General features: G+C 47.4%; 1 protein-coding gene across 3 annotated transcripts in view; it reads left to right on the plus strand.

The window, feature by feature from the left end:
* Window positions 1–23,154, plus strand: part of SLIT3 (slit guidance ligand 3) — a 618,363-nt gene that overhangs the window by 476,724 nt on the left and 118,485 nt on the right. For 2 of the 3 annotated variants that reach the window (XM_036848363.1, XM_036848366.1), the window contains 3 exons: window positions 5,765–5,906; window positions 15,908–15,979; window positions 20,893–20,964. In XM_036848363.1, coding sequence (XP_036704258.1) covers window positions 5,765–5,906; window positions 15,908–15,979; window positions 20,893–20,964 — 286 coding nt within the window. The remainder of the gene's footprint in view (window positions 1–5,764; window positions 5,907–15,907; window positions 15,980–20,892; window positions 20,965–23,154) is intronic. The other variant, XM_036848365.1, reaches the window with a different exon arrangement.

The raw sequence follows: 23,154 nt of genomic DNA on the forward strand, positions 1-23,154 counted from the left end.
TGTTGGCTTTTGAAAGACCAGAGGCCAACAGGGATGCTTAATTTGAATACTGGAATTAATTTATTTCCACACACTCACGAGGCCAGTAGATTTTCCAACTCTCCGCACTCTATTGGGCGAAGTTCTCTTTAAAGACAGAAGGAAAGAAACAACGGCTCTAACGCAAGAGTGTCCAGCCATCTCCAGGGTAGCTGACACAATACATGTCTCACCCCTGAGCCTCCTTTCCTGCCTCCTGAGATTCCAAGGCTTTGACGGTTTTCCACTTCATGGCAATAGAGAGGCAAGGTGGGTGTCTTTTTGGCAGAGGAGATGGTAGAAGAGCCCTTCTATTATGGGAATAATAATAATGGATCTACGACAGGGGTTGTATGAGGGTCAAGTGAGGTGATATATACAAAGCACTCAATGCAGTGCATAGGAAACATCCTATAAACGTTAGCTACTATTATGAGAATGATGATCATTATTAGATTGGCCACGACTGTGTCCACGGGCAGGTACGCTTCTCTCTCAGGGCTTCTGTTTCCCCACCATCTCCATGGCCCTCTCTGGGCCTGGAGTTCGGTGACCTCTGCCCCACTCATCTGGGCAGACAAGTTAGGGCCTTTGGCTTTCAGGGTGATGATCATTCCCATTTGCCAATGAGCAGAAGAACAAAGATGGGGTCAGAGCTGGGCAGGAGTCATATCCCTGGTCACTGCTCCATCTTTCTTCTTTCTCAGAACCGGAGGGAGAATTGTGCAGTCAGCAGAGGGAGGGTAATTTGTACAATGTCCATGCCGGTGACCACAGGCACTTGCCCTGTGAGAGGTCTAGCTGGGAACGCGTTCCTGCCCTCTCGCTTGTTGACAGCCCCCTGGGCTGGGAAGCAGCTCCCTTGATGACCAGTAAGAGCAGGAAGGGCCAGCACCTCCGTTCCCCCCGAGCTCTGCTCTGCCCTCCCTCCAGACATCAGGCCACAGTCCAGGGAGTCTTAGGAGACATCTGAAGGGAGGCCGGGCATCTCAGCTTCCTCCTTGTTTGGCACAGAGGTGGCTTTGGCTCCAGATTGAAATTGCAGAGCTGCAGTGATTAAGGAGAGGTGAGATGGGCCCCCAGAAGAGAGACAGGTACTCGGCCCACATCCCCATCTCCCTACTCTGATCAGGACACCCTTCCACCCCAGGGCAGTAGCATTTTAGCACTGGGATGGAAGAATTCCAAGAGCAGAGAACCTGGGCACTTATTTTAAAATGAAGAAAGGAAGAACAAGTCCACATGCACTCCTAGGTTTATAAGAGAACGTCTTAGAAAGTAGATGACAGGGGGTCTGCCTGCTAGTTCATCAGTACGCTCTGATTTAAGGCCCTTGCGGTGCCAGGGAGAAGAGGCAGTGGTACCAGTCGGCAGGCTTCTTCGAGGACCGTGAGGATTCACAGGCCCCCTGAGAACGCATCATACAACAGGGACACACACGTGCATGCAGGCGGGCACACACCTAGAGAGACCCTTTCCATCAAGGAGACGCAGAGACTCCTTCTACCCCAATATAAAAGCTCTGCTCCCATTCCTCTCTGCTTCCTAGCTTGTCGTCATAGAGTTTGCTGGGTAGAAAGGTAGGTGTTTCCTCGCTTTGTCCCCCTTGGAAATCTCCTATCTCCTGTATCACTCTCTTTAGCCTCAACGTGTGTGCACAGGAAAGGCTGGGAGGGATGGATTTGCTGACAGAGGACCTAGGACACCTGACCTGCGCAGGTGAGCTAGTCTCAGAGGGAGCCTTGGGGGACTGGACAGATGGCCTTTGCTGTGATAGAAAGACCTGAGCTTCAGGCATGAGAGTCCTGTCTACCCATTGCCACTCCGTTTCCCCAGTCTGAGGCTGATGCTATGGACCGGCGCCCAGGGCACTCAGAACTCAGGGGGCCTCCCCTCACGGTCGTTCCAGAAGAATCGTTCACCTCCATAGCTTGGTGGCATTCAGTCCCCATGTCTCTAAGGCTTCTGGGGCAACTTCATTCATGTATTCATCCTCTCACTCACCCAAGGTGTGTTTATTGAGTGTTTTGTGCCAGGCCCTCTTTTAGGCACTGAGGATACAATAGTGAATAAGACAGAAAAGGTCACTGACCTTGTAGAACTTACATGCTAGTCTCACTCTGTCCAGAGACAGAAAGCAAAGGGGAAGGACTTCCACCACACAGGACTTAGAGGCCCAGAGGGAAATAGGCTTGGTCCCTCCAGCATTGATTAAGGGGGAATGTTTCCAGGGAAAGCAAACTCATCTTTCAACCCCGGCTTAAACCTAAAGTGTTTTGTTTCAACAAGAGAGTAGCATCCTTGCCGTGTGTGAATACCTAGCTGGGGAGCTGCCAGCCCAGGATGCTGACAGAGACTATAATTACCGTTGTTTCTCTCTGCGTAATTAAAGGTGTTGTTAGTGACCTGGTTAAGGAAGCTTTTCAAATCCTTTTTGGCCTTGACAACATCCTTTGCAATGTAGCACACCCTTTCTTCCAAATCAGAGCCACCCTGTGAAAGACACAGCTCGTTCCCAGAGGGACTCAAGGCTGCAGCCTGGGTCTGGTTTAAACAGAATTCATTTCAGCACAGAAGTCAGAAGGGGTACCTTTGAAGAAACTCCATTTCAGAACTTTCTGTTGCCCATGTGAGCCCTAAAACATAACGCCTTTCTTCCGCCCTTTTCTGACACACCCCACTAAGTAATATTTTGACAGATCAAAAGAGGGATGGCCATCGGATACCCTGTGCCTCAGTGGATGGAAAGAAAGGCAAGTGCTCAGGCTCAGGGCTCCTTGGAGCCCCTGATGCTTCCCATCCAGGAAGGTGCAGGGTGTGGCGTGTCTCCCTGGCTGGTCAGGCACCCGAGCCCCTTGATATGCAGGGCCAGGCATGGCAGTTTTCTTTGGGGAGCACCATCTACACTTCAAAAGCCCTGACACCTGCAGTCCTGGCGCTCCCAGCCTCCTTGGGAGGACGCAGGTGAGGGGACGTGAGCCCTGCCCACTGTAGATCCTCTTTGCCACCTGCAAAGAGATGCAGCAGAGGAGGGAAAGCTTTTAGGTATCTTCTGCTCCTTCTGCTTCCATTTTTCTGAAGAACAGTAGTCGATCTCTACACCCAGAAAGGACTTCAGAAGTCATGCAGTCCAAACTTCACCAAGATGGCAGCAGAAAAGCTCAGGGCGGGGGGATACTGTGACTTGCCTGAGGTCTTGTAGATAATTCGTGGCAGAGCCAGACCCATTATTAATAATAACAACAACAGGACTTCCCTGGTGGTCCAGTGGTTAAGGCTCCATGCTTCCACCACAGGGGGCGAGGGTTCAATCCCTGGTCTGGGAAGTTCTGTGTTCCGCATGGTGCAGCCAAAAAATAATGATAATAATAATAACAAAAACAATAGCAAATAACACGACTAAGCGCTAACTCTGTGCCGTGCCCTCTTCTAAATATTGATACTTTACATGCATTAATTTCCTTTGCCTTAGCAATAAAGCCATGCTATGAAGCAAGTATTGTTGTTTCCCCCATTTTACAGGTGGGGAAAACTGAGGCACGGGGACATAAGGATGATAGGATAGAACCAGGGTTCAAATTGAGCCAGTGGGACTCCAGAGCCCACACTCTTGGCCACAACAGTCTCATTCCTGATCTGAGGTTCTTACAGGCTGGCTCTCTGGGGTTGTCATTTTCTCAGAAATGTAAAGACTTTCCCAGTTTGGAACAAAGCCAGCACCACCTCTCTCTCTAAGAGAATGTTCCACTTGGGGATTTTAATGTAAGTTGTCATCTCTCTGGCATTTTCCATGGTCTCTGTTAGATCCACTAGTGTGACACTGGAGAGTTTGAAGTCCTTGTACCCTAGACAAGAATATTTGCTCGAATGTTCCACCTAAGAGGATGTTTTTAATTTGTGTGTCTGTGTATGTGTGTGTGTGTGTGTGTATGTGTGTGAAAGTGAGGCCAAGGGAAGTAAGAATCTTTGGCCACTGGGTTGCACTTTCTGGCAAAGTAAATGTTCCAAATTAAGCCATAGGCATCGATTTGAGTCTTGCAGAAGGACCACCCCCAAGTATAGGGACTGTTGAACGTGGAGAGGGGAGCCTCTGCTTTAAGGCTCACTCACTGTCTAAACAAGGACGTGCCCCAGGCCCGGTCAGTCCTCTGATTCTACCACCGTAGCTAGACTCGCTCTGGCTTCCCAGCCTTAGCCTCTCCAGTGAACAGGGACCAAACCAAAATCATCTTTGCCTACAGATATTTTCCATGTTTCACGTTTAATCTCTCTCCAAGAGCCCCCAGCCAGACGGTCCATGTCTGAGCAGTGAGGGTGTTTGCAGAGTTAGTCTGAGTTTGGTCTCAGCCCATGGCCCTTTGCTCAGGGAGGTAGATCTGGAAAGACATTGAAATCACCCCTGTTGGCTGGATCCCCAGGTATAGGATAAGGTCCTGAGAAGGCCATTGGGTTGAGTTTACCTTTTGGACCACAGTGTCCACATTTGAAAAACTAACCACAGGTTTGCGATTCTTACCTCACTTTGAAGAAACAGTCATAGTGTGAAAACTTATACAGTGTCTTTAAATTGTTTGAATTTACTTCTGTTAGCAATTTGGTGTGACCACCAGAGAAAGTGATTAAGATTCTTATGACTCTCTGAATCTTGAGTTAGTTTGCTAATATGTTTATCTTCATTCGGCTTTCTAAATAAGCTCCTTCCTTGCCATTTTCTTGGGTTTTTTACCACTTTGCGTTAAATTCACACGGGTTCTCACCTCAAACAAAACTAAGACTCCAGGGCTTCCCTGATGGCGCAGTGGTTGAGAATCTGCCTGCCAATGCAGGGGACACGGGTTCGAGCCCTGGTCTGGGAGGATCCCACATGCCGCAGAGCAACTAGGCCCGTGAGCCACAATTACTGAGCCTGCGCGTCTGGAGCCTGTGCTCCGCAACAAGAGAGGCCGCGATAGTGAGAGGCCCGCGCACCGTGATGAAGAGTGGCCCCCGCTCGCCGCAACTAGAGAAGGCCCTTGCACAGAAACGAAGACCCAACACAGCCATAAATAAATAAAAAATAAATAAATAAATAAAAATTAAAAAAAAAAAACAAAAAAAAACTAAGACTCCAAAATATGTAGTAACTTATTCACTTTTTTTCTAATGAGATAAGTTTTATTTGCATGTTCTTGGGACATAAAAGCTGTTTGAAAAGGCCTTGGATGTCGCTGTTGATGGCTCTGTTGACACTTGGACAACATCGGTGCCCCAAATGAGGAAATTCTGTCACCTTTTCTCTTCCCACTTGGTTTTGATAGTGACTTCCAGCCACTTGAGAAAGAAACGAAGGTGTGTCTACATGCAGTATCCAAGCCCCAGATAAAAGCCCAAAACCCTGGAATGTCATTCAGACATTGGACTCCCTGAAAAAGTAGTCCCAGCGTATGCTCTTTGCATTGCAGTGGCATATTTTCATGTGTGATTGATTCTGAGAGCAACTCTGTCTCTGAAAGACTAAGGATGAGGGGATGACAGAGCAAGTGGAACAATCTAGAAATGGTCAAGTCAAGGGTAGACTGTCTCCTCTTGGCTGAATGTTTAGCCAGCGGCAGCTGTGTCTCCATCTGAGGGCTGATGTTAGCTGGTGATGATTTTTCAGGTAGCTGATCAGGTAATGTTGCCTCCTTGGGAAGCCGGTTAAGAGACACAGAAGCCCAGGCGGCTGCTGACACTGACATGAATTGACCATTGTGTTCTGGTCCCACAGGCCCGCACTCGGAGCCTCCATCCTGCAATGCCAACTCCATCTCCTGCCCTTCAGCCTGCACTTGCAGTAATAACATTGTGGACTGTCGAGGGAAGGGCTTGACGGAGATCCCCGCCAACTTGCCAGAGGGCATCGTTGAAATGTAAGTGCCTGCCTGCCGCCCTCTGTCCCTGGCGAGTTCGCCTCTTGGTCTCAGCCAGTCCCCTACAGGCTGGCGGCATGCTGGGCTGTTAGAGCTGACTGTTGAAAGCACTCAGCAATCTCTTTGCTCTCTTTCCAGGCTTTCCCAGGTATGATAGCTCAGGGTTTAAGAACATAGATTCTAGAGCACAGTCAGCAAATGACAGCCCATGGGCCAAGTATGTCCACCACCTATTTTTGTAAATAAAGTTTTATTGGAACACAGCCACACCCATTCATTTATGTATTGCCTATGGCTGTTCTTGTAGGGCATTATTGAGTAGTTGTGACAAAGGAACTTACAGCCCACCAAGCCTAATATATCTTCTGTCTGGCCCTTTGCAGTAAAGGTTGGCCAGTCCCTGCCCTAGAGTCACCCCGGGATTATATCCTGCCTCTACCATGTACTAGCTGTTTGTGATTATGGGCAAAATAATTGCTCTCCCTCGTCTCTAGTATTCTCATTTATAGTAATGTGATAATTATAGTATTACTCAATGGGTCATTGTGAAAGCTAAATGAAATACCACATGTAAAGCACTTAATATAGCCCTTGACACAAGGGCAAGCCTTCTATAAAATGGTGGTGGAGGAGGAAAGTATACGAATAATGAACTGATTTCACAGCTACTATTACTGAGCAAGAGACTGAGCTCTTAATCATTTCAAATCAGATTATTGTCATCTAGATTAGACCTTTGGGTAATGAGACAAGATTGTGTGTGTCTATGTGTGTGCACAGGTGTCCAAAACTCCAGTAAAATTTGTTTGTCCGTGTAGCTTAATCTTGTCCACTCTTCTCTCATATGTTAGAAAATGGCCAGTGTCTCATTCTGGATTGAGTAGAGGGTCAGTGAACATTGACCTGAAGATCACTCTTTACATGACAATAACTGTTTTCACTTCTACCTTCATCTTTAGATGGCTTTATTAAACACATGATTAGATGGAACCCCCCCAACTACAAACACCATTAGATAAAATCCCTCCAAATAAAAGATATTGTATACATTTCCCTCACCTCTCTGCTGCATCATCTCCTCTCCCTACTCCCCCTCCCCCTCCTCTCCTTCCTCCTCCTCCCTTTTCCCCTCCTCCCCCTCCTCTTTCTCCTCTTATGCCTGCCCTTCTGTTCCCAATGCATTCCAATAGATGACCCACTGACCCTTTCATTCATTCATGCATTCATTCAACAAACATCTATTGTGAGCCCACTGTGGTCCAATCATTGTTCTGTGCTTAGGGAGCAGCAGTGAACAAAATAGACCAAATTTCTACCTTTATGGTGCTTGCATTCTAGTTGAGGGAAGAGTACAATAAATAAACAATAAACAGAACAAAGTAAATTAGATATTATGTTAGAAGATGGTAGGTTCTATGCAGAAAAATAAACAAGTGAGTGAGAGAAAAAGCAAGTGGATATCTGGAGGAGAGTATTGCAAATAGAGGGGACAGCATGCACAAAGGCCCTGAGGTAGGACTGTGCCTGGTATACCAGAAGGCCAGTGTGGCTGGAGTGGAGTAAACACAGGGAAGAGTGTCAGGGGATGAGGTCAGAGGGGTAATGAGGGGCCAGATCATTTTAATGACTTTGTTTCACCCTGATTGAGATGAGAAGAAACATATAACTTACAACAGGGGAGCCTTTGTTTCTTCTTTCTTCAGTTGCTTTGCCAGCTTTTCTCTGATTCCCTTTAAAACGTTCTTTCCCAACCCCAGTGGACACAACCCATGCCTCCACACCCTTCCTGCAGGCAGGAGCGAGTCAGCCACAAGTGTTTTTTTGGCCCTGACATCCACACCTTCTGTACCTTCCTCCACCTTCACTCAGCCGTCAGTCTTCTTTTAGCAAAAACCAACAGTGAATTCCCTTTGTGTTTTACCGTGACTTGCCTTCACTCCTTGTGGTCCTTTGCTCTAGCCTTGGAGAGCCCTTCCTTCCCAGGACTTCACTTAGACCTCACACCTGTCCCGCCCATCCCCACCCCCTGCCCTTCGTCCCCCATTTCCCCCTACGCCTGTCCCTCCTCTCTGCCTTTTCTGTACCGTTCCCCCTTCTCTTTTTCTCCCTCCCTTGATCCACCGCCCCGCTTCTTTCCCTCTCTGCACCCACGGTCTTCCCACTTTCCTCCCCAGCCCGGTCTCTTTCTCCACCCAGTTAACCCGGTGTTCCTCGTCACAAGAGCCATCCCCTCCATCCATGCCAGGGTAGGACTCTGGGCCTCCCAACGAGGGTGTCAAGACAGAATTCCTGCCAACATTCATCTCATTTCAGATTCCCATAGCACGTTCCTTTCTTTCTCTGCCCCGCCTCATTCCTTTCCCCTTCCGTCTACCAGTTTTTATCTTTTCTCTTTGGCAACCACAGACCTTCCGCTGACCAGGTCCCAAACCCCGGCCCTGATTCAGGAGCTCGGGCCTGCCCGCCCTCCTCTCCCACTCCACACCCCTACGCCTCCAGCCTGTGCCTCACAGGCACACAGCTCAGGTGTCTGGGGGAGAGAAATTACAGACGTCCCCACTGGAGATGCGACCCATGGAGGCCAGACCATACCTGGGCCGTTGGGCTCACACCTGGACATTGAATTTTAAAAGGAACATTGACAAGCTAGGCTAGTTCTTTCTGAAAGGCTGTCTGATTATTAACTGAGTTTTTCCTTAAATGAGGTCAAGTAAGAATAACAAGAACAATGTGATATTTTTCCATTGAGCAAAAATATTCCATTTCAAGAAGTGTCCTTTGTTTTAAATTTCTAGACTTCCTTACTCTGTTATCATTGTTGTTAAAAATACTCTTCATTTTATAAAATGATGGCCACTGAAGGATGAATATGTGTGTGTAATATAAATATGTGTTTAATCATATGTGTCATTATTATATAATTATAAATATAAGTCTATATATAAATGTTATATATAACAGACACACAGAGGTTGCCTTAATTGACAAAATAAGAGGTCTGTAACCACCTAGCCTATGAAATCTAGAAGTCTGGGAATGGCCAACCTAGCTAGAGTACTTCTAAAAATAAGCAGCCACAAACAACAAGCACGGTCTTAAGAGTGTAGACCATGAATTCAGGCAGACCCACATTTTAGCTCTGCCCTGCCTTTTAGCCATTGGCAAATAACATTTCTGAGTCTTGGTTTACTCAACTGAAAAATTCAGAGGCTAGTGGTACCGTCTTAATGGTTCGTGTGAAAGTGAAATGAATGTATGCTATCAGATGCGTAGTATTGGGTCTGGCGCATAGGATATACTATGTTAGCAGCGATTGGTATTATTTTACTACAACTGCGGCTACTACTGCCACCACTTTTATATTAGGCATGGTGAGAAAGGTTGGAAGCCACATCACAGGAGCTGAAGCTACCTGCGTAAGATCCCTCCATAAAGCTCCGTCAGTTCTTTGAAGATTATGGTTGAGAGAACAGGTTCAAGAATTAGGCTAGCCACTTGCATTGTGAATGGAGCCTGGCAGTAGCTCATCTTCATGCAAATGTATGCAGACATGGAAATAAGGCTGCCCCTGCTGACCGGGCACACACGACCCGCCAGACAGATCGCCTAGAACTTCTCTTGCTGTGCTTGCCTCATTCTCCTCTGTGATAAAATAAAGCTGAGACATTAAAGCAGATGAGGCAAGATTCTCTGGTTAGGTACTGGGAGAGGTGACATGTAAGAGAGACCTTTGCAGAGGAGACCTGTTTGTTCCTTAAGGCAACGAAGCCCGTGCCTGGGGATCTGTGTGTTGGCCTAAAAGTCTTTCGAGCAGTTAAAATTCATCCTCTTATCAATGAGAGAAGACCAGTATGTGGGGGAGGTTGAAAGATAAGAAAGAGGGAGCAGAGAGTAGAAACTGTAGCATGCACCCCAAGATGCACAGGAAGTGTCTGATGTATCATCCCAAAGACATCTGAACGTGACTTCTCTTTTTACCATCAAGAATTCCACCTCGTGTCCATAGCCACCTATATAACCCAGATTTCTCCTTCTCCTTAGGGTCGCTTTGCACCACATCTGGTTCTCTGTTCCCTACATGTGCAATCCTTAGCTGGCAGTGATGCACTTAAACCTTGGGAGGGGTTCTACGCTCCCCAACATTCAGGGGAAGGAAGGTCTATTTCTCATGAAAAGCAATCTAGCAGACTCTGCTATATTTTTTTCAAAGCCAAAGCAGCTCAGAGAAGTGTGCACTGGTCTCCCTGAATAGCAGAGCCAATTCCTCTAAAAACAGCTTTCTTCCAGAGAACCCACAGTGAGACAGTTCACTGCAGATTTTCCTCAAAACTGAGCTCCCACCCACAGCGCTGTCCTTGCTGCTCCCTGTCGTTTCTCTGAACCCACTGCAGCCTCCAGCAGGGATAGATTCTGGGAAGAGCCAGAGGCCCACACGTTCTTCTGTTCTGTGGTCTTCGTTCCGCCCTCCTGGCCTCAGGGCTCGAGAGGGGCCATCTGTGCCTAGAACCTCACCTTCATCTCTGTCCCATCTTCTTCCATTTTTGCTCTATACCTCCACTTAATGTCATCCCGAGTCTCATGCCCTTGGCTATAACAGGTAAATTTAGTTGCCAGAGAAAGGTTGTGGATGGACTTAAACATCAAATCATAAATCAAAAGCATCTAGGGGAAAAGGTAGCCCCATTTTCCACCTAGCCTCCCCTCAACCCCATTGTTTATCTGGGGTGGGGAGATAAACAATGGTTTATCTGCTAAACAAAGCAAATATGCTCCCAGGATACTGGTCACCAGGGACATTTTTAAAAAGAGAGAGAAGTTAAAAAAAAAAAAAAAAAAAAAAGCAGCCAGCAGAACAAAAGGGCTGGAGGGCTCTGGAAATCATCAACATCAGGGATTCTTTTCCTTTTTTTAAAAATTGAAGTATAGTTATTTACTATGTTGTGCCAGTCTCTGCTATACAGCAAAGTGACTCAGTTTTACGCATATATACATTCTTTTTTATATTCTTTTCCATTATGGTTTATCCCAGGATATTGAATATAGTTCCCTGTGCTATACAGTAGGACCTTGTTGTTTATCCATTCTAAACGTTAATAGTTTGCATTTACAGACCCCAAATTCCCAGTCCATCCCTCTCCCTCCCCCACCTCTCCCTTGGCAACCAGGCAACCACAAGTCCGTTCTGTATGTCTGTGAGTCTGTTTCTGTTTGTAGATAGGTTCATTTGTGCCATATTTTAGATTCCACATGTAAGTGATATCATATGGTATTTGTCTTTCTCTTTCTGGCTTATTTCACTTAGTGTGATAATCTCTAGTTGCATCCACGTTGTTGCAAATGGCATTATTTTGTTCTTTTTTTAATGGCTGAGTAATATTCCATTGTATATACGTACCACATCTTCTTCTGAGGATACCAGGTTTCCGGGGGGCTTCCATGTGGAAGGAGGGGGGATGGGGTGGGTTGGGGGCAGGTGGGATAAAGGTGAAGCTGATCAGGCAGCAGAATAATTAAGAACAGAGCCTTGGGGTAGATAGTCCTGGGTTTGGATCCCGGTTCTGCCTCTTTGGGTACCTTTCTTAACATCTCATGTTTCACTTAGTTCCCATCTTTGCAAAATGGGGCTCATCGTCCCTACTAGAGATTCTCCATGAAGATTAAATAATATAACATAATTGTGTAGAAAATTAGCACAATGTTTGAAAGCTACTAAGTGGAATCTAAAAGGAAAAAGCTTATGCACATGTCACATATGTGACATGATAGAATGCTTTAGTCTCAAGTTCTCATTTTTTTCTAAGTTGATGACAAAGATTTCTCTGTTGGAGACATCTGAGAATATGCATATAATAAGAAGAGCAAATCTGGCTCTGTGTCTGCACCTCTCTTTTCTGTAGGCAATGCCAGGTACTCTGCAAAGCTGGTTAGGAATGACTCATGTCACATATGCCCACATGCCTCATCTCTGTTGTTATTATATTAGTGATACTACTTGCTTTGTAGTATTGTTGAAGGAATAAAATGAGCCAGTGTGTGAAGAGCACAGTGTCTGATATATAAAAAGCCCTCAATAAATGGTAGATGTCCACCATTATTGCAACCAGCATTCTAATCCAGCTCCAGAAACTCTCTATCAGTTGACTTGCTGCCATGGCCCTGCGCCAGCTATGCCCCTGCCAGTTCCTCTGGCATCACGTTGACTTATGTATTGCTAGAAATATATTGTGTTCAGTCGCGTGTTTGCAAATGGCAGATCATTAAGGAAGCACTGAGGAACTAGGGCAAATCAATACAGAACGCAAATGGCTGAAATCCCCATCAGGTGTTCGCATTGTTTCTACCAGTGCCGGAAGATGCTCAGATGTTTGATTTGTATGTTTGTTTTTATGCTAGTTCTATTAAATCAGTTTGCAGCCTGAAGAATGTTTGCCAAAGAAAGACACATGTGCCAGTTAAGAGAGACCAAAGACAGCCGCTGGCTTCAGACACATCCCTAAATGTGACAGTTTTTTGCTGATGCTAATGCTGCTTTTTGTCTTTCACACTGAATTTTTGTCACCGGAGAGTGTGGATCTTTGCATGCTTGTTCCAAGCTGTGCAAAAACCCACCAGAGGCTGCCTGCTGCGTAGAGACTGTGTGTGTGCCCACACACGTGCGTGTGCACACACACCCCAGACTTCCTCCCTTGACCGAGGGGCAGTTTTCCTGAGGACGAGCGGGCAATGACTAAAGGAATGGAGGTGCCTCCGCAGCACACGGTATTCAGCAAAGCTCAGTGACTGAGAGTGCAGGCTTTCCAATTGGATGAACTTGAGTTTGAGTCCCGGCTGTAGCTCTTCCTGGCTTTGTGAATATGGACAAGTGACTTAACATCTCTGAGCCTCAGTGTTCTCATGTTTAAAGTGGGAGTAGTGAAAACAAACAGGATCTGCCTCAGAGAGGTGTCAATACTAAGGTAGATGTACGGTGCAAAGCTCTTAGTCTGATGCCTGACTTACAAGTACAAGCTGATACATAGTAGCTCTTACTGTTACTATCCTCACCCTTGCCTTAACTTTACACCTGAAGCACACTGACAAACTCTAATGCCCCCTGGGGCAAGGCTAACCCACATCACGTCCTGGCCTTGGCACCCTGTAAGGGGTTGGATGTCCAGCGGGTACCCACAGCAGCATAAGAGGCAGAGAGACTGCAGAAATAAAGACCATCCCCAGAGTGTGCAAGGGTGAAGAGTACAGGATACACAGCAACGTCCCTGCCAGGGTTAACAGGCTAAGATGGGAATTCTTTGTTCTTTGTTCAAAGCCACACCTTTGCACTCTATTTGCATATTTTATACATATATTGATATATATATGTGTGTGTGTATATATATATACATATACACACACATGCATCTATATTCCATCTTCCCTCAACTCCTACAGCCTTTTTACAACATACCTACTTCTGCAGAGGCTGCATGATGTCTCAGAATGAGTACTGGGGTCTTCACCCCTTAAACTTTTCTGGGACTTTGGGAAAGCTATTTTAGTATATGGACTTCACTTTCTCTGTTTTCAAAAAATAGAGAAGGCAGTGCATCCAATGGACGGAAAGAGAAAGATGCCAGTTCTGCCACTCATTAGCTCTGTCACTTCGGATAGGCTCTTTGATCCATGTAGGTGTTATTTTCCTCGTCCACAAAGTAGGGCCAACACAACTTGCCTCAGAAGTGTAAGGATTCAAAGAGATAATAGACATAAACCAACTCGAGTCCATAAAGGACAACTCTTCTTGTTATGTTAGCAATAAAATCTGGTTCTGTGATGGACCGTCTTGGGCTGGTCTCTATCACCAGATTATTAAACTCCTTGGGGGTAGGTATCACACTGATTCATCCTTCCCTTAGCTCTTGCACCGATTACTAAAGTGGACGTTATTCATTATGAACTGCACGGTCAGCCAGCTGACCTGACTTGCCTGGGCTCTTGGCCTGCAGCTAGGAGCAGTGGATCCTCTTGCAGAAACTGAGGGGATTGCCATCGTTACAGACAGTGGCTCTCTCCAGAGGCATCCTCCAGCCGCAATCCCCCTGCCAAAATGGCAGGTGAATCCCAGGATTCCTGGAGAGCATTTGCCACCCGACTGGCAGCCCCAGAGGTTCACGGAGCTGCTGCCTTGGCTGAGAAATCCCTGAACTCTGCTCAGCTGGAAAATGAGAATGTCCTTGGAACTTCTCAGTCAAGGCAGCCTGCCCGGGTCTGCTGCCTCTGTGGGTGGCTATATCCAGGAGCCCGCAGCCTCTGCGACCTTGTGGCGTGCTTTTTGGCTCACTGCGGGCCAGCCAGGCCGCTGTCCAGCCAGCCTATGCCCACGTGCTCGACAGAGCACGCTCCCCGGCCCCTCCAGCCCCACGGAGGCTCTCTTAATAGACCGTGGCAGCCTCATTTGTAGACTGGATTCATCCAGCAGCCAAGAATGATCTGTCCTGATGCTCCCTCTCTCCTCTCACCCGCCCTTCCTCTTCCTCCCCCCTTCACCCCCTTCCTTCGGCCTGGAGAGTGATTTGTCTGTGTTATGGGTAGGCCTGACAAACCATTCCACATTAGCAGCTGAGATGTTGTTTGAAATGGGAAAATTGCTGGCAAACTGCTCCATTAGTGGTTCCAGTAACAAATACTCTCTTTCCCCCAGTGAAGATGAGATCGCAGAGGCACAAATTAATACAACTGTCTCCCCTCTTCTGCAGCGGGGATTACTCTTCAAGATGAATGGGTTCATCCCAGCCTGAAGTGTGCATCCTCTAGATGTAGCCTCCAAGAGAGCCAGTTCCTCCCATCTCTTCCTTCTGCTTCCCCCGGCCCTCCCCTTCCACACACACACACACACACACACACACACACACACACACACACACACACACACACACACACACACACACACACCCTTCTTTGTGTCTTCCCAGCAGAGGGTTTGGGGAACATCCATGCCAAATGAGGAGGTGATGAAAAGATCCACGCCTCGGAGAGACGGGAGATGGATGAGGAGGAAGTGCTGAGTCCTCAGTCTGAACCAGGCCGTCATTCATCACCTCTAATAGAGGGCCCCGCCTTCGCTCATGCCTGTTTCCCACCACACCTGTTCTTGGTGACGGGAAGTCATTTGATAGATGAAAGAATGAGGAATGAAAAGGCTTGCTCGCTCCCCATGTTCCTCTTCCAAGGAAGCTCTGGGCCCTGGGCCTGCAGCATCTCTTGTTCTTTCCAGAGTAAAAGGAGAGGGAGCATTTCAGCAAAGTCCGTAAGGCCATAAAGCTACAGACTGTAGCAGCAACCCAGGGGAGTGACCCATTCGGGGCCCCTGGGGCCCTCAGGATATCAGGGAGCCAGTTTGATGAATGTCAGGCTGGGAGCCTAGAGACTTGAAGGCTGTTTCTTCATCATATTAGAACAGCCAATTGAAAAACCCAGAAACAAATACTGAATCATTAGGTTGTACACCTGAAACTAAAGTTATATGTCAATTATACCTCCATTAAAAAAAAGAAAAGCCCAGAAATGAAGTCTCTGCCTGTACTGCACCCCAGCAGCAGGATGGTGGAGGTTTTAACTGAATGGTGACATGCTTCCAGAACAGATAGGCATTGCTATCTGTCCATCTCTCTTTACTCTTCCTTCTCTTTATCCCTTTGACTTCTTCAGCATTCTGGTTACTTCCTACAGCATTTTCTGAAGATGACAACTGCCCCCCAAAGACAACGTATCATAAGCAAGAACCAAATATCCTCAAGGAGAAGTCATCTTTTCTAGCTTTCTCCCAGGGGGTATCAGACCCTGAGCTGGTCGCTCCACACACCAGAACACGAGTCTCTGGCTTTCGGACGGTGTTTACCAAGGCTCCCTCATCTAAGAATGTATGCCACGTGATGGGAGAGACCATATCCTGTCCTCAAGGCCCCCCGGCAACCATTTGTTGTTGGGTGGATGGTTAATCGACTCTTTTCTGCTCCGATTCTCAGACGCCTGGAACAGAACTCCATCAAATCCATCCCCGCTGGAACCTTCACCCAGTACAAGAAACTGAAGCGAATGTGAGTCTCCCCTGGAGAGAAATGGGCCCAAATGTTTTCAGTTTGGGGGGGTACTACGTGTAGTGGGCAGCCTGCCCAGATGAGAGGCTGCATCGCAATCCTCAGGAGAGTGCAGTGTCAGACCTGGAATGTCTCCCAAGACGGGGAGGTAAGGCCAGAGTGCTGCATTCAGATGGGGCGGTGTATGGGTTTAGGCACCTCAGATCTAAGGGCGACTCCAACTAGAGTGAAGTAAAATGATCTGGGTGGGAGGTGGGGCTGTGTCAGCCTAAAACAATCCCATCTCACCATTTGATTGTCCCCTGGTTTGGGGGATGTGGACCTCAAGTATAGGAGCTTCAGTAGAGATGTGGCCCTTTCCCTATATCATCCTACAGCACCGTCACCAACATCCCTACCACCATGCACGCATTCATCTAACAAATTTTTAGCCGATGTCCACCGGGAACAAAGAACCGTGCTGGGATCTGTGGGTAGAGGGTGAACTGAAACGAAGTCTCGTCTGATGGAGCTTGCATATTCGAGTGGGAGGGCACAGAAATAAAACCAAGTAAATGTCAGAAACTGACCAGTACTAGAAAGTAAAACAAAAGAAGGGAAGGGGCTAGAGATTGATGGAGGGGTAGTCTCTAGGTGGGTTGACCCATGAAGGCCTCCGTGTGCAGGCGACCTGAATGAAGGAAGGGAGTGAGTCTAGAGGAGTTCTCAGGAGCATGCATGGATGGTTTGCAGAATAGTGAGGAGGAATGGGGTGAACGAAGAGAAAGTGGTGGGGATTGTGCTGGAGACGTAGATAAGGGCCAGCTCCCGTGGGCTCTTTAGACCATGGTAAGGACTTTCTAATCTTTCTAAGTGAGATAAGAAGCCTTGGAACCTCCCTTGCCCATGATGATCCCCAGCATGGCCATTACCACCATATCCAATACCGCGCCATCACTACAGCCTATCAGTACCTGCTGATACCAACACTGCAGGGTACCTTCCCTACTCCATTGACAGCATCTGAGCCTCATGACCCTCATCCCTGCCATCGTGGTAACATCATCAGCGCCACCCCTCCCCATCACATGACCACCCTGAGCACTGCTCTGTGAGTCACTCAGAGCGGGGTGCTCTGAAGGGAGGCTAGTAGGATTCAGAAACAACCCAGCCATTGCCATCACAGATATTAAGAGCCTAGGAGGGAGGCTCCTGTCCCTTTTCCAGGCTAAGAAATCATTTATTATAGCCCAGTAATCACGATGCTGCTTTGATTGCACTTGCCTACTCTCTCTGGCCCCCCACACAGAGAAAAGAGAGAGGGCAGGTAGAAATATGCATGGACTTGGTCTTGTTCCCTTCCACCGCAGGCTGATTCATCGGTTTCCCTTGAGTAGGAGGGCCTGCATTAAAGAGGTTAAGTGTCTGCTTGCTCCTTTTATGTTAAAAATAAACATCCCTGCGAAACAGTGGCATTGGTACGCTTTACCCTCAGATCTTAGGAAGCCAACTTCCCATCTCCCTGGAAATCCAAACCAAACAAGATTTTCTCCTGGTACAGTTCCAGAAGTAGAAACCAACATAATGCGCCAGCCCTAAGCACGTACTCCTTCCCTCCCTTTGGCAGCATTCCTGCTGGAGGAGCTGTATAAATATAGACCTTAATATTTAAACCTTGGGCCATTAATCTCCTGGTCTCCCTGCTTCTCCAGCTCACTCTCCATATGCCCCCCCCAATTCATTTTTAAAGCCCAGCTTGATTATGCAGCCAGATAGTAATTTCAATGAAAAATGACAAGTTCAGTCACGGCCCCAACCTATATCTTTTACATGATTTAAGTGACTGCTCTAATTTTTTGTGAAGTCCAGGTAATTTAGAGTGTGACTATGTTTTACTGTCCCTTCTCCATCCCATTGGAGTTGCCATGATCTGTGCATTCAAAATTCATAAGATCTTCTCCGTCACGACCTGGGAAGTAAATCATTTTTGATCACTTCTGATGCTATTGATATTTACTATGATGCCCTTTTTTTCCCCCCCAAGGGGATGGCGGTAGGGAAGAGAGACCACTTAGAAATTTTTCTGACTAACAGAACTTCAGAAACCCACACTGAAATGCAAGGGCTTTGGAGAAGTAGGGTCCCTTGTGAAAACGGAATTTACAACCCTAAGGGTGAACTCCTCCTAGGTATACGTGACCAGTTTATCTCTAATATCTCACAGAAAAAGGTTTTCCCTCAGCTATGAGTGAACCGCATCCTCTTCTTATCTCCAATGACAAAAAGAAAAAAAAAATTTTCCTTGATTGAATGGCTTGACTGAATGTTGAATGGCTTTGTCCCTGAAGAGGATGAATTTCTAGCAGTCAGCTTAGTGTAAAAAAAGTACTTCCACGTGAAATCTAGTACCAAGATAGAGATGCCATCTGCAGGGAGAATAGCAGACGTCAGAGAGGATGCCCCAGTCTTACAGGGTTGGTTAACCGAGAGTACTGACACTTGAAGGCCAAACCTTCAAAGGTGTTGAGTTCTTTCCCTCCCATGTTCTAAGGTAGAGCAATATTCCACAAGTTCCACCAATTCCTAGTGTCTCACGCTTATAATCCCCGCTTGACCCTCGTCGGTACTGGAATTTACCACCTCACTTCTGAACTGTCTGCAAAGGCCACTTCCTCTCCGCCATCCAGTTTATCAAGCCCCAGGGGACCTGGGGTAGGTTTGAGACTGATCAGATTCTGAAATACTGGTCTAAAGTATGACTCAGAAACCACCTGCCTGGGAATCATCTGGAGATTTGTTACGTATGCAGATTTCTAACCCCAGTTCTCCAGAGGGCCAAATCAGACCCTCTGTGGGTGCATTTTAATAAACACCCTAGTGAGGTTTGAGAACCACTGGTCATCGAGGGCGACCCAAACACCAGGAGTCAGCTCTGGGACCACCTGATGTGGACTGGGAGGGGTCAGGCGTGGAGATGGGTGGGCACTGAAGCCTTCCCCAGCCTACCTTCCTGGCCAGGGCCACCACCTTCTGCACCCATCACAGTGAAATGGAAGGGAGACTGGAGATGCCAGCTCTGTACCCAAATCGCTGTGTCCAGTCACTTGTGGCTACAGGTCCTTTACCTGTGGCTGCTGTTTCCTTCCTGCAGAATGAAGAACTAAGATGAAGTGACCGCCAGGGTCAGTTCCCAGCTAAACTATCACTTCTCCAGTTTCCACTGCCCAGCATCTCCAAATCACGAGACATCTCACCTTGTCCTTAGAGACGGGTGCATCCAGAAGTCTAGCTGTGAACTGAAAACGAATTTGCCCTGACAAGGCTAAAGCAGAGGGCTTCCCCACTGGTCACAGAACCTCCTCTGACATGGTAGAGGGCCAAGGACCTTGAAGGGACATCACATTAAAAATGTCAGGAAAAAAAAAAAAAAACCCAAAAAACAAACAAATGAGGCTTTCTCACTAGTCTGATCCGAGCACCGACCCTGCATGCTTGCCTGAAATGCCTTGCTCGGCAGCCAGGCTGAGTTGCGAGCAAGATTAGGATAATCCGGAGCATTTGCTTGTTAAGACCCTTATACAAAAGCAGAGCTCTGAAGAAAAGGCCAGTGTAAGCTGACTAGTTTGTGAGCACAATCTGTGCATTTGTTAGAGGCGATCTTGCCTGCTAAAGGGATAAGTTCAACAGCTGTGCCTAAGAAACCTTAACCAGTGAAGTGTCTTTCAACTCGCAGGTCTTGGAAACAAGGAGGGAAGGGAGCAGAGGACTAGGCAAAGGTTGTTGGGCAGCCCTTTTGAAGGATAGTAGGAGGAGGAGAGACACAGGCAGAAGGACTGAGCTTAAGAGGCTGTGGGGCTGGGACGTCTGGCCTCACTGGAGGCAGTTGCTAAGGAATCTGCTTAGATGTTCTTGCTTGGCAATATTCCCTTGCCTCCTCCTTGTTGACCCTCCAAGACCCCAGCTCTCCCTCTTCTCCACAAAAGCAAAGACCCACTGATTTATTTTGGTAAAGAAAAGGAACCAGAGAGGTTCATTGTAGCTGGAAATTGGAGCATCTCCCCTTCCAGGGACAGGAGCCCAGAGGCTGTCCCTGAGCTAATAACTCCTAAGAGAAGTCTCCATCCTCAGGAAAGTGTTGTTAGCGAGACAGGCGCTCAGAAGACACTGGGGTGCAGAGTGGGCAGCCTCCGGGTCAGGGAGATTCCTGTGCGCCAACGAGGCCAGGTTAGCTGCTTTCTAACACACAGCATGCTTCTCGCTCACATTATCCCAAAGCCCTGATCGTCATCGCCCTGGGCTTGCTCCCGTCTGAGGAGAACTGCCAGTGACAAGCCCACATCTCAAAGCCATCCCATGAGAATCTCATGATGTCTTTACATCACCCGGCCTGGAAGATGCACTGAACCAGACAGAGACTTAAGTCACTGCTCAAAACCTCCATTCAGGTCAGGAAGGAAAAGTCACTGAGGAGGTGAAATGACTCAGGACTTCTGGGGAGAAAAATAAGCATTTGCCAAGGCATGAGGCAAGAAAGTGAGGCTTACAGGAACCTTGGGCTGTGTTTGGGCAAGGCCAGCTTTTGCTTTGTTTATGCTATAATTGCTTGGTTATGAGACCTACGATGAGGCCCTAATCTCACTGGCTTCCATTTCCCACCTGCTCACGTGTGCATGGCCATATGTCAAAGTCAAGGTGCCATGAGTGAGCATTCTTTGGAAGCCAAGAAGAGTGATACAAATGTAGTGCATTTTATCATGCGGCAGTTGAACTGAATGATCCTTAAGCCCTTGTTCGCACACTGTGAATAAATAAATTGATTAAGTGATGAATGCATCCTCACCATTTTGCATACCTGAAATGCTTGGTCCACACTTTAGGAATGGCCATAGCACACCTTTGAGCTATGTTCTCAGAGTCTCTGGTTAATTTTTCAGAGACATCAGCAAGAATCAGATCTCGGACATCGCTCCAGATGCCTTCCAGGGTCTGAAATCGCTCACATCGCTGTAAGTGGGGAGCAAAGCGTGTAGGGTGTGGGTGGGAGCATGGGCGAGGGGGGCGTCCATATTTTTCAGGGGGTGTTTATCAAGGTTTTATGTTCCCTTACACACTTGTGGCAACCTGGTAAAAGAAACAAATATTTCTTCAGGGGAAATTGATCTTGGGGAATATTTCTACAACCCCAAATGCATTATTTTTATTGATTAAATGCCCAGCAGCCTTCCTAGTTATTGGCTTCTAATTCAAATGCATCTTCTCCTCTAACCGCACTCCCATCCCACATGCCTAGGCAGTGCTGTCCGGGGAGGTGGAGGGAGAGAGTCGTAATGTATGATTATTACCATGTACCCATTTTACTTGTGCACGTGGCCTTGTCAAGGAAGGAGCTCATTTTCTTCCTCTGATTTGAAGCCTTTTTCTCCAGACCAACCTCATGGCTATTGTCCTGAGAAAGCATCAACCCCATCCTATAAGCCTTTCTTTTCTTTGATTTTTAAACCCTAAAGCAGCCTAGTGGATGGAACCAAAGCTATGCCCACCAGGAGCTCAGAGACCCTCAGGAGCAGGGAAGTACAGAGCTTTGTCCTGATTTCTGCCAGTGACTCGCCCTGTGGCACAGGAACTGTCACTTGAGTCTTCTGTGGGTGTTCCCTCACAGGCAAAATGGGGACGATGACACCTTTCCTGCCTGACACACATTCATGATTACAGTCACAACAATCATTGGCAGTACTTATTGAGCACCTACTGTGTACCTGGTACTATTCTAGGAGGCTTGCAAGTTTCATCCTCACCATGACCTAAAATATAGGATCTATCCTCTTCTGTCTTTAATGGTTGGAGAAATTGGGTGATCTAAGCTCCACACAGACAGAGGTTTTTATTTCTTTTGATCCTGGCTGAATCTCTGGCACCTCAAACAGTACCTGGCACGTAGTTACCGTGCCAAAAAAATGTGTTGAATAAATAAATGTAACTTATCCAAAGTCCACGGTAACAAGCGAGAGAGGCAGGATTTGGACCCAAGCAGTCTGACTCCAGAACTGTGCTCTTGATCCCCATGCTATGCTGCCCTCCTGAGATAACATAAAATGTATAAGATACAGCAAAGGTATCATCAGTTGATAGTTCTTGTATTATTTGGTGACCTGCCCACCCGGGCAAGAGTAAGGACGCTCAGAGGCAAGCTGTCCATGCTTTGTCTCTCTGTGCAACCGGTTTGTTTAATGGATGAGTGGGCAGGTAACGAGACACACATTCTCCCCCGACCTGGCCCTATCCCACTGGGAAGGGGCTGAAGACAGGGAAGTCTCTTGATTCAGTTGTTGCCTGCTGCTGGCGGAGTAAAGTAGTCTCATTTATCGGGTAGAACATCTGGCTGGGATATCAAAGACAGGATTGTGTGTGAGATTAGTGTCTGCTTATTGTGCTGAAGATCACAGAGGAGAAGGGAGAGTGGCCATCTGCCACCACGATCCTATCCCTGTCCCCACCCTCCTGTTCCCCTTGTCTGCCGTCCCTCTGCCGGGATCTGGGAACAATCTGAGGATAGTGAGACGCTTCCTGTCTTGCAGGAAAAGAAATTCAAAATCTGGTTGCCAAACAGGAAATTGGCATGCCACTAGCCAATTCTGAAATATATCAGGGCATTGTTTAAGTGAAGTGCCTCTCACCCCCAATGCATGCATGCATTCAGCCATTCAGTAGATGCCTACTGTGTACTGAGTAGCCTTATAGGCACTGAGAATGTGGCAGTGAACTGGACAGACAAGACCCTTGGCCTCATGGAGCTTTGAATACCAACACCCCCAGTCCAAAGTCAGGAATGGCCAACGTAAAGGGCAGGAAAGCCTTTACCCCAGACCTGTTCATTCTTTTTTTTTTTTTTTTTAATTTATTTATTTTTGGCTACGTTGGGTCTTTGTTGCTGCGCGCGGGCTTTCTCTAGTTTCAGCGAGCAGGGACTTACTCTTCGTTGCAGTGCACGGGCTTCTCATTGCGGTGGGCTCCCTTGTTGCGGAGCACGGGCTCTAGGCACACGGGCTTCAGTAGTTGTGGCACGTGGGCTCAGTAGTTGTGGCTCGCGGGCTCTAGAGCGCAGGCTCAGTAGTTGTGGCGCACGGACTTAATTGCTCCGTGGCATGTGGGATCTTCCCGGACCAGGGCTCGAACCCGTGTCCCCTGCATTGGCAGGA

This window comes from Balaenoptera musculus, chromosome 3, assembly GCF_009873245.2.
Source record: "Balaenoptera musculus isolate JJ_BM4_2016_0621 chromosome 3, mBalMus1.pri.v3, whole genome shotgun sequence".
Taxonomy (NCBI): Eukaryota; Metazoa; Chordata; class Mammalia; order Artiodactyla; family Balaenopteridae; genus Balaenoptera; species Balaenoptera musculus.